The 18,207-nt window shown below is 39.6% G+C and overlaps 1 protein-coding gene across 1 annotated transcript in view; it reads right to left on the bottom strand.

The window, feature by feature from the left end:
- KATNIP (katanin interacting protein) overlaps positions 1-18,207 on the bottom strand; it is a 179,715-nt gene that overhangs the window by 62,951 nt on the left and 98,557 nt on the right. Inside the window, exons 13-14 of the mRNA XM_089691998.1 lie at positions 16,168-17,083; positions 1,036-1,752 (exon numbers count right to left, since the gene is read on the bottom strand). Coding sequence (XP_089548124.1) covers positions 1,036-1,752; positions 16,168-17,083 — 1,633 coding nt within the window. The remainder of the gene's footprint in view (positions 1-1,035; positions 1,753-16,167; positions 17,084-18,207) is intronic.

Genomic DNA, 18,207 nt, shown 5'->3' with positions numbered 1-18,207 from the left:
GAGGGGTTATGCCTGGTAGGGATTCCATTTTTTTTTTTTTGTCTGGGGCAGCACAGTGGCTAAATGGTTAGCACTTCCACCTGGCAGGTCGCGGTTCAAATCCCAACCACGGTACCACCTGCCTGGAGTTTGCATGTTCTCCCTGTGCCTGCGTGGGTTTCCTCCGGGTACTCCGGTTTCCTCCCACACTCCAAAGACATGCTGGTAGGTTAATTGGCTCCTGTCTAAATTGGCCCTAGTATGTGTATGTATGAATGTACATTAGGGACTTTAGATTGTACACCCCTTGAGGGTTAGGGACTGATGCGAATGTACAATATGTATGTAAAGGGCTGCGTAAATTGACAGCGCTATATAAGTACCTGAAATAAATAAATGTCTGCTTTTTAAAGTACATCTCTGTTGATCATAAAAAGAAAGAAAGGTAAGTGTGCATCTTCTTTTTCAGGTTGCCCACATTCCAATTTATTCCACAAGGAAATGGCATAATTTTGAAGGGTGAATACTTATCCAAGCAAGACTTAAGATCTATAATAATAATGCTCAATCAATCATTTGTTATTGCTTTTTTTATACTCTATCATGTCTATTCAACAGAACAAGAGTTTTGAGAAAAGTTTCTTCCATTCCTGTCTATGTGAAAAGTGTAGTACAGAATAAAATAAGAAATCTATATTATGGGGGAAACAGAAGTTATTTAAAATCTGACAGGAAAATCTCAGTGGGGGCATGGGCAGCATGGGAGAATGACCAATTCCTTTTGATAATTCTAGATGCCTGGCTGTCAAACTGCCCTGCAACAAAATTAGAGATAAGGAATTCTGACACTCTTTTACAACATGCAAGTTTCGGGTCCATGACTCAAAAGAGTGCTGACACTGGCAACAAGCATTTTTAGCAGGCCAGCGATGGTAGGCCTACTTCTCTCATGGCAAGGTCTTTTTGTAGCTGGGCAGACGTCCTAATGTTTTCCAAGTCCAACTTTAAATGGATAACTGATTATTTTAACAAATATCAAAAAAGCATTGTACATACCTCCAGACAGTGTGCCTGATGCCTTGGCAATTTCTCCTTTAAAAATCAAAGTATGATCTAGAACAATTTCCATGTCCTTAACACCACGGAATGAATGAATTCTTGATTTATTGTAGTTCCAAATTCTGATCATAGCAATTTGACATGGGGATGCGAAGTCTAAGTAAATGTACTGAATTTTTCCAAGAGTGAATGGTGCTAACCAAAGATGCATATCGTCTTGTGTGTTGTTAACACCATCAATAAGGTTTGACACAACTCTAGGGTCTTTACTAAATGTAGATAATGTATTTTTATTGGGAGGATAAGCTTCAATTTTTGTTATAGGAACAGGGTTGCCTGTGGAAGAATATAGTTCTATTCCATTAAGTCCAGCATAATGTCTATCTCCCCAGGTAGTGACTATTTTAATGCATAAACGTTGACCAAACGGTAAAACTGGTATTTCAAACTCAATTCCATCATCTTTGTCATTTTCATACAAATTCACATCTGTTGCATTGAACAGTTCTTGGTTATCTCTCTTTGCTACATGTTGCCTTCCAAATTTTTGCTGCTGCAAAAACTCATCAAAGATATCTCCTTCAAACTCCATGTTTGAGATTCGACCACGCTGAGACTGATTGAATTTCACTAACGAAGTCCAGGACTCCATAAGGCTATTGTTATCTTGATCCCTGCTACAACTCTGCTTGAAGTTAACATTTCCTTGATTACCTAAAAGTAAAATAATAAGAAAAACATGGAACTGTAAGTGCCAATTTTGTTGATTTACTAAAGGAATAAAGTGTGCTCACTTTGCAAAGCAAATTTTTACTTAGCTTAGTGAATGAGTTGACACCAAGAAAAAATTCACTTTGCAAAAAATACTTACTTGAATGCAAAGAAAATATAACCCCCCCCCCCCCCCCCCCCACAAAAAAAAAATAGGATTTTAACTAGCACATGATCGGAAGACTGAAGTCAACTTAGTTTCACCTCAGTTACTAAGCCAACTGAAAATGTACTTTGTCATCAAGTGAATTTTTACTTTGCAAAGTAAACTTTCACTTAGCTTAGTAGAGGTGAAGCTGTGGTGAATTCAGTTGAAAAAAGATCCTGTTTTTAAAAATTTCCATGCATGATTGGGTGTTCTTTGCAATGTTTTTCCCCCACTTAGTTTTACCTTACTAAGCTAGGGGAAAAATTAATTTTGCTTTTTACACTCCTTTTATAAATCAACCTCAATATTTTCACAAAAATAATATGCTGATCTATCCTGTTAGTTGACTGAACACTGCTCATATCAGACTTGCATTTCAAGCCAAATGTAGTAAACAAGTCAAATGAATGGAAACTAATGTACAAAATCCTAAAGCTTAAGTTTACTTGAAAACAAATATTAAAAAATAGGCACAAGGGACATTACTTACTATCAGAGTGAGGTTTCCATTGCGCTGCGATCTCCTGGTTAAGTAGAAATCTTCCCCTCTGATCCCTCCCCTGCTGTCAAAATCATCTATTGCGGCGTGTGAAAGGCGTTTATCAGGACTGCCTGGCTACATCTGCCCTTTCCACCCACCTTCACCAGCTGTACTGTAGCTTCTATGAATAAAATGTGATCTATGAATGGACAGGCAGATGATTGAAAAGTTTGCTTCCTCCAGTCATAGATCATGTTTAATTAATAGAAGCAATAGTAAGGCTTCTATGAATGGAGGAAGTTGGCAGAAAGGGCAGGCATAATCGGGCACTCTGATAAGAGGAGACATACAGTGGATATAAAAAGTCTACACACTCCTATTAAAATGTCAGGTTTCTGTGATATAAAAAAAAAAAGAGACAAAGAAATAATTTCAGAATTTTTTCCACCTTTAATGTGGGGGAGGGGAGGGGGGTAGTAAACATAAAAAAAACTAAAATACTGTGGTTGCATAATGCATAAGTGTGCACACCCTCTTATAACTGGGGATGTAGCTGAGTTCAGAATAAAGCAATCACATTAAAAATCATGTTAAATAGGAGTCAGTACACACCTGCCATCATTTAAAGTGCCTCTGATTAACCCCAAATAAAGTTCAGCTGTTCTAGCAGGTCTTTCCTGACATTTTCTTAGTCACATCCTACAGCAAAAGCCATGGTCCGCAGAGAGCTTCCAAAGCATCAGAGGGATCTCATTGTTAAAAGGTATCAGTCAGCAGAAGGGTACAAAAGAATTTTCAAGGCATTAGATATACCATGGAACACAGTGAAGACAGTCATCATCAAGTGGAGAAAATATGGCGCAACAGTGACATTACCAAGAACTGGATGTTCCTCCGAAATTGATGAAAAGACAAGAATTAAACTAGTCTGGGAACCTGCCAAGAGGCCTACAGCAATATTAAAGGATCTGCAGGAATATCTGGCAAGTACTGGCTGTGTGGTACATGTGACAACAATCTCTCGTATTCTTCATATGTCTGGGCTATGGGTTAGAGTGGCAAGACAGAAGCCTCTTCTTACGAAGAAAAACATCCAAGCCCAGCTAACAAATAAAAATATCTACGTCCGACTAAATTTTGCAAAAACACATCTGAAGTATCCCAAAGGCATGTGGGAAAATGTGTTATGGTCTGATGAAACCAAGGTTGAACTTTTTGGCCATAATTCCAAAAGATATGTTTGGTGCAAAACACTGCACATCACCAAAAGAACACCATACCCACAGTGAAGCATGGTGGTGGAAGCATCATGCTTTGGGGATGTTTTTCTTCAGCTGGAAATTGGGCCTTAGTCAAGGTAGAGGGAATTATGAACAGTTCCAAATACCAGTCAATAATGGCACAAAACCTTCAGGCTTCTGCTAGGAACTTCATCTTTCAGCAAGACAACGACCCAAAGCATACATCCAAATCAACAAAGGAATGGCTTCACCAGAAGAAGATTAAAGTTTTGGAATGGCCCAGCCAGAGCCCAGACCTGAATCTGATCAAAAATCTGTGGGGTGATCTGAAGAGGGCTGTGCACAAGAGATGCCCTCGCAATCTGACTGATTTGGAGTGTTTTTGCAAGGAAGAGTGGGCAAATATTGCCAAGTCAAGATGTGCCATGCTGATAGACTCATACCCAAAAAGACTGAGTGCTCTAATAAAATCAAAAGGTTCTTCAACAAAAGTATTAGTTTAAGGGTGTGCAACCACATTATTTTTACTGCCCTCCACCTAAACAATTTCAGTTTGTTGTTCAATTGAGTTGTATAGTTTATAGGTCACATTAAAAAGGTGGAAAAAGTTCTGAAATTCTTTATCTTTGTCTTATTTTTTTACATCACAGAAACCTGAAATTTTAACAGGGGTGTGTAGACTTTTTTTATATCCACTGTAAATGCTGTTAGTCTTTACTAGACTGTGCAAATAGATTGTAATATCTATGATCACTTGTCCAAACTGAGCAATTCAAAATCCTAAACTGCAAAGTAAATATACTGTATACAGCTAAAATAACTAAAGTAGGTTTACTTGAGATTGTGTAACCATAACAAAAAGCTGGACATACTCCTAATAATCTCTTCTGTAAAATAATTTTCTTACATTTTGACTGTAAAAATATTCTAATTGTTGTACCATTCAACCTAAATTTAGCAGCATTTGCAATTACATTGTTAAGTGTGTCATTTTCTGTGTGTAAGAAAATTTTTCAAATGTATGGATATATACTAGATACCTCAAGCTGCAGATACCTGCATAAAGTCTTAAATGTCACATCACTTGGACAATAGATTTATGATGTTGGTTCATGGAGAGAGTCTTTTACTTTAAAAAGAGAATAACCTTCACTTAAAAAAATTCTAATTAGTAAGGCAATTCATCACCCTTAACAGTAACTGATGAACCTTTGGAAGAGTATATAATCAGTAGTTAAAGCAACTCTGTGGCTTCCCCGGGAAAAATGTAAACCACCAGCCCCTACATTACATTACCTCTGTAGTGATGTAGGGGTCAGAGGAAGGAACCATAGCATACAGTGAAAGATACGGGTACTGGACACTTACAGACAAAGGTTACAAATGTTGCAGATATTGCCGATGGCTGCAGTGCTGGAAGAAAGTTCAGACGTGTTGGCTGCTGGTGAGGTAAGAACTCAGTCTTCTATACAGGAGGTCCTAAATTTTTCTTGGGAAGCACTAGTCACTTTAAAATTGTATAGCATGAAAATGACATTGTTCTCTTGCAATTACTACTCTCAATGCTGTATATACTGTACGTGTTCCAACTAAAAATCTTTAGATTAAAAAAATAACAAAAAATTAAAGTGTAACTTCAGTCAGAAAATTAAGTCCTGCTAGATCAGTTCAGGCTGGCCCCTTTCACAGGTATAGCTATTTAAAACATTACAAATGAGTGCCTTCAATGTTTAAAATCCACTAATACACTGTCTCACCCTGCTCTGCACATGCTCAGTTGCTCTCTATTTTTTGGCACTGTGCCTAAAATGTTGAGGCCGATCTGCTGACAGCCTGAAGATTTACTGCTACTCAGGAGCTCTGGGCTTCAGCAAAATGGCAGCCGCCAGCAAGAAGAAACAGGAAAAGTGCTGGAAGCAATTTACAGCACACACTAATTTTGGTAGCATAATTATTAATTTGGAATGTATAATGATAAATAACATTGTTGTGGGTAAATTCTGCTTTAACATTTAGACGTGTCTAAACCTGCCACTCCTCGGAATAGCAATCTGCATTCGGATTGCTTATCAGGGATGACTGATAGGTGGTGAGAAGGAGATGTGATGCCTCCTCACTGCCTGTTTAAAATCAGATCATTTTTATTGTAAAACTTTTCTGCTCAAATAAAGAACAGTTACGGGTCACAACAGTAAACAGGTATAAAACCATAGAAAAGTGCAGTGTTTCCAGGTAAAGTAAATATCAGTAGTCAATGTACAGCCATTAAATAAAACAGAGAATGCTGGGTTTTTAGTAGGCTAACAGTTTGCATAGGTAACAATACACTAGAGCAGTGGTTCTCAACCTGTGGGTCGCGACCCCTTTGGGGGTCGAACAACCCTTTCATAGGGGTCGCCTGAGACCATTAGAAAACACATATTTCCGATGTGTAAAGAGCAGCTACTGTGTAGAAAGCAGCTGCTGTGTTGAAAGCAGCTACTCTGTTAAAAGCAGCTACTGTGTTGAAAGCAGCAGTATTGGAGGTAAAACGACACTTCATGAATTATAATTACTGAGTAAATAATTTTATGGTTGGGGGTCACCACAACAGGAGGAACTGTATTAAAGGGTCGTGGCATTAGGAGGGTTGAGAACCACTGCACTAGAGTAAAATATAATCACAGAAAATGCTTCAAAATCTACAATGTAATATCAAGGAGATATGCTGGTGGAAATAGTAAAAGATACATTTCTATTGCCCAAGGAGAACCACAGTGACCACAATTTTTTTAACTTTTTAAGACATCCCCTATGTTGATAGGTCAATCTCTTCCTTTCAAGAATATTGTTGGCTGCATTTTTCTACTGCAAGAATGTTGGAGGAATGGGAAACAACCATTTTTCTGCCAATAATTTCAAAAGTTATAAAAAGTAGTCTTAGAACTAATATTTTGAGAGTTTGGGTCAATATATCTCCGAGATGATACTCAAAAGGGCAATTTTAGGGTCCATAGGCAAAGAAAGGGATCATAAACTGTTAATAATTTGAAAAATGTACTTCAAATACCTAAACAACCTAGGACATCTCAACAGAATATGAATCAAAGCACCAGTATCTCAAATACATCAAGAACATTTAGGAGACACTAACCTACCTCATAAAAATCATTTTTGCGGAGTATGATCAATTTTATGAAGTATTAACAATCATGTGAGTTTTTGGGGTACCAATGGTTTGCTGTAATTGGGAGACCCAATTGATGGAGGAACTTACTGCGGCCTTGCAGTGAAGGAACAGCAGCGGAAGACTTGGTTTTATTGGATGGCATTTTCCAGTTCTCAAGCCTACCATACTTACGGTACCTTGCTAATGGTGGCTAGACCTGATTGAATCTGTGATCCTTGCTGGAGGAGGTGTGTTCGTGTGTTCTACTGTACTGGCTGCTACATTTTTTTATACTTACACAGTCACATAGTTAGTCTGGCTGAAAAAAGACAAAAGTCCATCCAGCTCAACCATATAAAAAAAAAAGTTATAATCCTATACCCACAGTTGATCCAGAGGAAGGCAAAAAACCCAGCAAAGCATGATCCAATTTGCTCCTGCAGGGGAAAAAATTCCTTCCTGATCCCCTGAAAGGCAATCATATACAGTATACCGTGGATCAACTTTACCTATAAATGTTAGTATCCAATTATATTCTGTGTATCTAGGAAAGAATCCAGGTCTTTTTTAGAGCACTGAGCTGGCCAGAACCAACTCTTGAGGGAGTCTATTCCACATTTTCACAGCTCTTACTGTGAAGAAACCTTTCCATATTTGGAGATTAAATTTCTTTTCCTCCAGATGTAAAGAGTGCCCCTTGTCCTCTGTGATGACCTAGGGGTGAATAACTCTACACTGAGTTGGCTATATGAACCACTGATGTATTTATACATGTTGGTCATATCCCCCCTTAATCTCCTCTTCTCAAGACAGAATAAATTGAGTTACTCTAATCTTTCCTCATAGCTGAGCTCCTCCATGCCTCTTATTAGTTTGGTTGCCTTCCTCTGTACTTTCTCCAGTTTCCCAATGTTCTTTTTGTGAATTGATGCCCAAAACTGAACTACCTATTCCAGATGAGGTCTTACTAATGATTTGTACAGGGGTAAAATGATATATCTCTCTCTGGAGTCTATAACTAATACAAGAGAGGATTTTGCTCGATTTAGAAGCCGAAGCTTGGCATTGCATGCCATTATTAAGCTTATGATCTACCAGAACTCCCAGATCCTTCTCCACCATTGATTCCCCCAGTTGTACTCCCCCTAGTATGTATGATGCATGCATATTCTTAGCCCCCAAGTGCATAACCTTACATTTATCAACATTAAATCTCATTTGCCACATTGTTGCCTAATTAAACAGTGCATTGAGGTCAGCTTGTAAATTGAAGACATCCTGTAAGGACGTTATTCCACTGCACAGCTTGGTGTCATCTGCAAAGACTGAAACGGTATTTTTAATCCCAGACCCTATATAGTTTATAATTATATTAAAAAGTAAGGGTTCCAACACTGAACCTTGGGGTACACCACTGACAACCCTAGACCATTCAGAGTATGAATCATTAACCACTACTGTCTGAATACGATCTTTTAGCCAGTTTTCTAACCATTTACATACAGATTTTTCCAAGCCCGTAGACCTTACACATTAGCCGTGTGTGGGGAACTGTGTCAAACGCTTTAGCAAAATCCAAGTATACCACATCCACCGCCACCCTTCTGTCCAAGGTTTTGCTCACCCCCTCATAAAAAGAACTAATCTATGTGGTCTTTTATTAAACTCTCCAGTATATTCCCAGCTATAGATGTTAAACTAACAGGTCTATAATTACTTGGTAAATATTTTAATCCCTATCAGGGCTGCCAATCAGTGTCACCTATCAGTGCCAATCAGTGTACATCAGTGCCGCCTATCAGTGCCCATCCGTGCTGCCTATCAATGCCAGTCAGTGCCGCCTATCAGTGCCATATATGAGTGCTGCCTTTCAGTGCCCATCAGTGATGCCTGTCAATGCCCATTAGTGCCACTTACTAGTGCCTCCTCATCAGTGCCCACCAGTGCCACTTATCAGTGTCCATCTGTGCAGCCTATCAGTGCCCATTACTGCAGCCTCATTAGCGCACATCAGTGAAGGAGAAAAATCACTTATTTACCAAATTTTATAACAAAAAGAAAAAAACTTTTCAGTAGTTTTTGGTTTAAGAAAAAATAAACCCAGAGGTGATTAAATACCACCAAAATAAAGCTCTAGGGGGCTAAGCCGTCCTTTCCAGGAGAGAATAGTGAATATTGCCAGCAGCAATAGCCACTGGCATTAATGACATTAAAAATACGACAGGCTGGTTGAACCCAAGTCGTACAATAGATGTGGGTACAATCAGCCTGCCCATAGATGGTTCGAATCTCGGTTGTCCCTGCTAATGGTTCGAATTTCGGCCTGGCTGGCTTTAAGATCCCTTATCAATCCCCTTTTAGACAAGGTCACCATGTTAAGTATACTGGAAGGGTTTTAAAGCAAAGAAATAGTATGGATCTGCATTTGTATGGAGTTTAAAAAAAACGAACGTATAGGTAAGTGGAATTGCTCTGATATTGAATGAAAGGTGAGAAGAGTATTATTTGAGAGTAATTGGTGAATAAAAATAATCCCCACTTTTTCCAGCTGTTAAAGGATAAGTTCACCTTTGGAACATGCTACATGTTCCACACGTGTTCCCATAGCTGTAGTTGTGCCTGCCGCCTCCGCTCCCTCTGGCAGATAGTTTCCTCGTACTATCTGTCAGATTTGAAAACAGCAGGGCTTCATCCACACGGCCACCTCAGAGTTCTGTGAATTGGTGTCTACAAGTACCGACAGCATTAGCGGCGGCTGTCGGCTTGTAGTTTTCAATGAACTACCACAGCACTGTGGAGCATCATGGTAGTTCATTGAAGCTTCCTGTCAGTATATCTGCTTGACTGTACATCCCGTACGGCAAGCAGATATTCTGATAGGTTTGCAGGAGACCTGCATGGCATCAGCAAACTATTGATCACTGGTGCAATGTTTTCCAGGTGCCTTTGTACAAATATAATAAATGCACATTCTTTTACCTGCAAATGCACTGCGCATTTGGGGGGTGTGGCTGGCGAGCAAGCAATATGGACGCTTAGCTCAGGGGCTCTGTACATTGGACCAGGACATCCAGCGTCTGTTAGCACACCAAGGCACCCCGACATTACTCTCCAACACTCGATCCTCTCCCACACAGCGGTGGCATGTCTCCCAAGAGGAAAGAACAGAGACAGCCAAAGAAAATCACAGCATTCCTCATCCAGCCTGATGACCGGCGCAGGCAAGATGGCGCCGCGGCTTTAGAAGCTGGTACTGCTGTTATCCCACCATCACAGCATATTGAGGAAATGGCGGCTTTAGAAGTAGATATGGAAACTGCTCAGGCAGATAGCTCTCCTCTAATATCTCCTGACACTCCAGTCACGAGCAGCCCTGCAAAAGCTGTATACGGATGGATTCTTCCCCTGCAGACAGCTACAAGGTTAGCCACCATTATATCCCTATGGGGGGTCAGGGTGCTTAGTCTGATGTCATAGCTGCTTTTCCCACCATGAATCAACCAGTTATGGACATCACTCTCAAGGACATGCTGATGTCTCTTAGGAGTTCATTACAGTCGAACATGTTCTCCATCATGCACCAGTTTAATTCTGCTATCACATCACTGGGGGATAGGGTTATTCATATTGAATCCAAAATGGGAGACCGTGAAGACAATGTGGGAGAACGTAATTGGATTAAAGACAAGCTAGTGGACCTAGAAGACAGGTCTCGCCACAACAGTATAAAAATAAGAGGGATCAGTACAAACGAATGAATTATCCCACTATGTCCGCAACATGATTAAAGCTCTACTATCGCAGCTTAGAGCATTGAGCTCATCATTGATCGAATCCACAGACTTCCCAGACCATCATTTTTACCTGATTCGGCTCCTAGAGATGCGATCCTGCACATCCATTTCCTTCATGTCAAAGACCAATGCAAAATGCGAGAACCCTAGGTACGCTACCTGACCCTTACTCACATCTACAGCTATTCGCAGACTTATCACAACACACTCTCCAACGCCTCAGACAACTCAACACCACCACTAAAGCTCTGAGGAACCACAGCATACAATATCAATGGTCTAACCCTGCTAAACTATTGGTCACCTACAACGGCAACAAACATGCTGTGTCTTCTCTACAAGAAGGTCTCAGACTTCTCCACTCCTGAAGTATTATTAATAAATCTCCTACCAATATACAGGAAAGACAAGGACCAGGAGAAACATTCATGAATCAGAAGCTTCCCCAGCGCACCCACAGGCCTAGACCTTGCTAAGCCTATACCTTGCTAATGTAATACCCAGTCCAATGTCCAACGGACCTTCGGTCTCTTGGGAACTCTTCAACCCCTACCTTACTTCCTTGGCACAACAAGTGCATATTCCTTAGGAAGTCTGTTCTGGGCACTAGGCCCTTTTCTAGTTCTGCAGTGTTTTGTTTTTATTGAATTCTTTATTTTTGTTTTTAAAGCTTGTTCTTACCAACCACATGTCCAAATTTCAGGTTGCTCATACCTATTGCAGTGTCCTTCTCTAGGAACATCCAGTGCCAATACTAACTACAGTATACCACAGCTATCAGATCCTGCATCCTACCCCTCTGGGACCCTCTCTGAATATTCCAATCTCTTTTCCTTTCAGTTCTTGGTACAGCCACCGTGACTATTATAATAGTGTCCCTAAATGCTAAAGGACTTAACAATCCGGTCAAGAGATCTTCCTTATGGAAGCTAGCAAAGGACTCGAGCTGTGATGTTTTGTGTACACAAGAGACGCACTTTCATGAGGCATACCAACCCTCATGCACCAACAAAGACTTCCCTCGTGTTTACAACAAGCACATACGTGAAAAAAAAAGGGTTTACTCATGGCAATCGTTTCATATCAACTCCATGACAGTATTATAGACCCAGAAGGTTGTTATATCATTCTCTCATGTACCCTCAACAACTCATGATACACCTTAGTATTAGTATATGTCCCTAACACACACTAAGTGCGTTTTTTGCAGAGACTGTGGAAGAAAATCAGCACTGTTCAACAAGGTTCTCTCATCTGGTCTGGGGACTTTAACATCATCTCAGATCCACTCCTGGACTCCTCAACTCCACCTAAAAGAGGCAAGCCCACCTTAGGTTCCCTCCTACAAGATCTCCAACTGTATGACGTGTGGATATGTCAGCATGCGGGAGAGAGTGTCTATACCTTCTTTTCTGCATGCCACAACTCCTATTCCAATATAGATATCTTCCTCACGGACCAATGACTCTTACAAAAAATTTCCTCCTCCACTACCAATTACCAGTGCAATCATGCACTTGTGTGTATTTCCATTGAGGACACTCCTGGTTCTTACCCGACTTTTATGTGGTGTCTGAATACCCACCTCCTGCAAGCCACGCTGTACACAGAAGAACTTAGAAAGCAGTTGGAGGACTTCTTTCAGTTAAATATAAACTCTGTATCTGACCCAATGATGTTTTGGGTTTTTATGCGCGGTTTATTTATAAAATTAGGATCCAGAGATAGGAAGCAGAGGATGCAGCACATCAATAGCTTAATCACTGAAATCCAAACTACTGATTCCTTAAATAAACAACAAGCCAACCCTGCCCTTAAGTCCAAAGTAGGCCATCTTAGATTAGAACTGTGATCCTTGTTATTGGAAAAAATGTAAATGTCGCACACGTGTTTTAAAAATGTCCTTTTATGTTTCCGGCAACAATGTAAACTTGTGGCCCAACAAGTTAAAGGTTACCGTGCTAAATTGCACATTCCCTTCTTGTACCATCCTACTACCAAGCAGAAGCTCCTCAATCCACAGGATATAGCCAATGCTTTTAGCTTGTACTATAGCATGTTATACAATTTAAAAGATGACCCTTCGCTATTACAACCCACATCGGCTACTATCCAAACCTTTTTACATAAATGTGAATCTGCCAAGCCTAACTGAAACCAAACTGGATAATCTCAACTCCCTGTTTACTGCCATAGCAATTTCCAAAGCGAACAAATTCACCCCGATCAATCAGGATTCATCAAGGATGACAAACCTCAGTTGCCACATAATTCATCATGCAGAGCATCAAAGAATGCCTTCTAGGCTCCTCTCTCTGGATGCAGAGAATGCGTTCAGTAGAGTGAATTGGACATACTTAGCCCTGATCCTGCAAAAATTTGGTTTGCAAGGCCACATATTCTCTGCAATAATGGCCCTCTATTCACGTCCATCTGCTCAGACTTATTGCAGAGCTATGTTATCCAAATTGTTCAGTATCACGAATAGTACTAGACAGGGATGTCCCCTCTCCCCCCTTATTTTCATTCTCCTCATGGAGTCCCTGGCGGAGAATGCAGTCTTTTGTATTGGCTCAAGGGAACATAAAATTAATTTATTTGTGGACGATGTGATACTGATGTTAACCAACCCGGCTTCCTCCCTGGCTTCGGTACAGCATGTCTACTTTCAGCTCTGTTTCTTATTATAAGGTAAATTACACCTAATCATTTATTCTCAATCTAGGGCTACATCCCACTCAACAACTTTCACAAGCAGCGAAATATCCCCTTGTCTGGGCCAAGGACACTATAAGCTACCTGGGTATCAAATTAACCAAAACAGTGTCCTCTTTATTTCAAGCTAATTATTCCCCCTTTTCACTTACTCTACAAAAAGATCTTGAACACCTCTCCAAACTAACCCTTACTTGGTCCAGAGGGTAAGCGGCATTTAAGATGCTTAAATTACCTCAACTATATCTACTTAAATCACTGCCTATTCCTGTGCCTGCATCGCACTTGCCATCCCTACAAATCGTTACTAAGTCGTTATATATGGCAAAGTAAGAAAGCTGGAAACTCTGACAGCAAATTTATAAAACATAGCATAGTAGGAGGCACAGGGTACATCGACTTCAAGATGATTATAATGCCACTATCTTGGCACAGCTCAAACCCTGGTTTTCCCCTGAAATAACTAGCGTTTGGAGAGATATTGCAGATAACTGGATACTTGGTGTAGCACGGAAAAAAATGAGAGACAAGCTTACATCTCCAACAATAATTGCTTTGGTACTGGCTTTCGCTTATTTTTTACAGAAAGCACCCTTATGTCCATTCCCAGTTAAACTTCCTCTTCCAGTCACAATACTCCAGCTTCTCATTCCTGACCTCTCTCTATGCACATGGTTAGCCAAAAGGTATTTCACAAATATCTGACCCGTACGCCCAAAATATACTCAAACCTTTCTCTATACTACAGTCCAGCTATGACCTCCCTGTGTCGGAGTACTATAGGTACTTGCAAATGACTGTTTATTCCTTAACCCGCACCTTCATAAAGTAATGTATAATCTAGCTTGGAGTTACTTATCTGACATTAAGGTCACTACAAAGGGCATTACGCTCTTTTACAATTTATTACAGGACAATCTTGTGTAAACTAGCTCCTTCTAAAAAATGGGAAGAGATTGGATGCTCTTTTATCACCTTCCTGTGGCAGGTAGCGCTATGGGCTCCCTATAAGGCCACCCCACTCTACAAATCTATGGGAACTTACCTACAAGATTAATCTACGTTGGCATGTCACACGTAACTTTTTACACAAAATAGACTCTACCATTTCACATTTATGCTGGAAGGATAGCTCTTTCACCTGAACTGGCTCTACTTAACATTGGCATTGACACTGTTCCACACAATTTCCAATACCTACTCACACACATATTAATGGCTGCCAGACTAATACTAGTGTGCCATTGGAAAACCCCCGATACTCGATCAAGAATCAATTTTAGTACCATGACACATACCCATTTTGCGTATGAGCATATGCTGGCATCCAGTGAAGGTCACCTGCATATTTCAGAAACTCAATGGTCCCTCCTGATCCACCTGGTACACTCAAATACATAATAATCCAACTTAATATATCTCTGTGCATCATATACGCTAATGCTCCTTATAAGACACGTTTGTGCATTTATTGTTAATCGCAAGAGTTTCTTGTTTACGATTTGGTAGGCCCTTGCTAATTCTTTTTTTATTCTTCTTTTATTGTTTCTCTGTTTTGAATCATTGTCCTGTTCTTAACAAAATATCTTAATAAAGAAATATTGAAATTAAAAAAAAAATGTGCATTTATTATTTTTGGCCAAAAGGTGAACTTATCCTTTAAGGCTGGTTAATTTAGAAAGTTCAAAAAAGGACAGGTTGTTCCAAATTGGGGCATATTGTGTATATCCAGAAGGTTCAGTGATCTTTCGGGTGGATTTCCATACTTTATGAATAAGTGTAAATGTGAGATATTGCAATTTGGCATGGAAATGTTCTGCCTCTAAAAGGAACATTAGCCAGTCATGGGGCAAAAGAGAAGATAACAGTTGCTGAATGGGGTCTTGAAAGTTTGTCTTCTATCCTGTGATTTTTTTAAACATGGGGTGTTAGAAAATACAGCCTAATATTAGGAACTGCCAAATCCACCACCATCTTTTGGTAGCTGTAAGAAAGCTAATCTGATTCTGGGTTTCTTTTGCTTTCAAATAAGATCCTTGAAAAGTGAATCCACCATTTTAAACACTTGCTGCATTATGCAGACGGGGGAATCACCAAGAATGTAAAAGCAACTGGGGCATCCAAATAATTTTAACCAAAATTTCCCACTACTGTTAAGGGTAATTTACACCAGGTATTACAATTCTTTTTTATTTTTGTCTAAAGAATTTCCATATTCAAAGTAATGTAATCTGCAAGGACTGGGGACAACTGTATGTATCAAATATTTAAACATGGATATGGAAACTATCTATTCAGCCACCTTGGGCACCGCCTGTTTTAAGCCTATTTTTTCTGAACAAATGTGCCACATCCATGTGCATTGCATGCATTTGTGGGTCGTCTGCGTTGCTTCCCTATTCATTTGAATGGGTAGTGTTCATGGGGTTGGTTGCCTACCAATTGCAACACAATCCAACCCAACGCCTAAACTCAGAAAGCTTATTAGTAGCAAGGCATTTGTTGCAACTGCTAGATACTGACAAAGACAACAGGTAAAGAGAGAAAATAGCTGTGAGGCATTAGGGAAGATTTACTAAGACTCTAATGTGCTACATCTGGTTCAGATGTGCATGGTAGCCCATCAGCTTCTAACTTCAGCTTACTCAAATTAGGCTTTGACAACAAAACCTGGAAGCCGATTGGTTTCTATTCAGACCCACACCAGATTTTGCACACTCCAGTTTTAGTAAATCTCCCCCATTATGTAATTTACAATGATATTTATTGGTGATTGTAGTAGCAAAAATGAGTTCAGTTATAATCAATGATGTTTGAAATTTCAGACTTACTTTTTGTTGGCAGGATCACATCACTGCATTGATCAGTGTCCAATCTTCTATCATTGACATGTGATTTTCTTCTTCTGGCACTGACTGGATGTTCTGATTCAGAAATAGATTTGGTGCTCCTGGTTTCTAATTCATTACCAATATTTCTAGATGATAAAGAAGACAGGTTTCTTCTATTTTCATTTCTATCCAGTTGCCTCCTATGTGTAATGGGACTTCGAACAAAATCATTTATAACAATATTGTCATCATTTTTGCAGGTATCCCTTCTAGTAGGCTGAATACCAGTTAATCCCAAATCCAGCTTCAAAGAATTTTGATCATGAAAATTCTGTTGAAAGTTACTTAAAGAAGAAAGCCACTGTGGAGTTTTATTTGATGATCCTTCTACCATTTGTCCAGTATTTTTTTCCATTTGTTTTTTCATGACTAAATCTTCATGACCTGATGGAGACATTGAGTTGTCTGGCATTTTTTTAGATTCATTTATATGTCTATACTCCTCTCTGAATGTATTCTGTCTTTTCCCGTCAACGTCTCCAGTCTCATTACTTTCTTCCTCTTGTGTTGTACTTAAATCGTCTAGCCTACACTGTAACAGATGCTTATGTTCTTTTAACACTGAGTAACTTTCTGATGTAGGGGCTTGAAGCAAAGGGCTTAACTTTCCAAATGATGAGAATTGTGGCATATGGTCATTATTGCTGCATGAGCTGTTGATTTCATTTTCTACATCCATCTGGTCGCTGGACGTACACAGAGGAGGTGGGGAGACAGACTTCACTTGTCCAGTAAATAAATCAATAGTGTTGCTGTAATCAAATACTTTATTTCCGCATCCTTTTTCTAAGAACCCATCAAACATCAAAGTTTCATTTTTATATATTCTCACATGTTTTGCGCCAATGTCGAGATACTGAAAAACAGATATGTACACATAAGTGAAAAAATTATACATGCAAATGTTGTTTTATACAAAAAATATTAAGTAATATGCAGGAACATTTGTAAGTCAAATATCAAAGGTTAAACGTACTCAAAAATATTTTAGCTATGTTTTAGCTTTTAGATTTTTTTAAATTTCCCAGTACCTCTAGTAAAAGGAAACTCTGAACCTGTTTTTTGCTCATCCCAGCTACAGTATAAGTAAAATAAATAGAGGCATATGGTAGGAGGCAAGGCAGCCCGAAATTCACGGCATGTTCACTCTGGGAAGCCAGCTGTGACTCCTTGCAGCTTTGCAGCCAGCACCTTACTGCGCATCCGCTAATCGCACTGTGCTTTGTGAATTGTCCCGCAGACTCTTGGGACCTGTGGAGTGTCTCAAGAAACTCTAACCATGTTCTTTGCTCAACCCAGCTACAATATAAGTAAAATAAATAGATAAATATGGTATGAGGCAAGGCAGCCCAAACCTCACAGCAATGATCTACTTAAATATGCAAATAGTCATTTGTTAAAGATAAGCTAAAGTCTGCTTCATGTAGCAACCCACAGACTCTCTCACTAGCACAAATGATAGGATCAGAAAAACACTTTTCATTGTAATATACCTAAATCCAGTTTCCAAATTGATGTTTACCCCTTTTCGACTTCTCAATTCATGAAAAATATACATTCACCCAAGTCTGTTGCCTGGGTCCCTCACCGGTGCGGTTTCTGAGTGTTGGGAACTACTAATTCAGTTCTGTGGTGTGCCAATGTGGCTGGTCCCTGAGAGACCCCTTGTGCTGATGTCACCCCTGCAGACGTCTCTTCCTGAGAAGACCCTGCCACTGGACAGTCAAAAGGAAGTTGCCATGTCACACAGGCAACGACTTATTGGCTCATTGGGATTTTACTGTATTTGGATTGCAGTGCAAGTTCATTACAAGCAGTTCAGTCAGCAAGCTGTATAGACCAACAATTTTGTTTGTGTGGAAATACTGACTTTGGATTACTAAAAGAGAGGGTACAGCAGTACTGATTTTGAAGGGGTTTTATTATAATATAAAAAACGTAATTAAAAGCTCTCAAAAACAGACATTTACATGATCACCA

Source organism: Staurois parvus, unplaced genomic scaffold (genome assembly GCF_062004578.1).
Source record: "Staurois parvus isolate SC_StPar_1 unplaced genomic scaffold, SC_StPar_1.0 ptg000022l, whole genome shotgun sequence".
NCBI lineage: Eukaryota > Metazoa > Chordata > Amphibia > Anura > Ranidae > Staurois > Staurois parvus.
The sequence above is the reverse complement of the archived record's forward strand: the minus strand, read 5'-3'. Positions and strand labels throughout refer to the sequence as shown.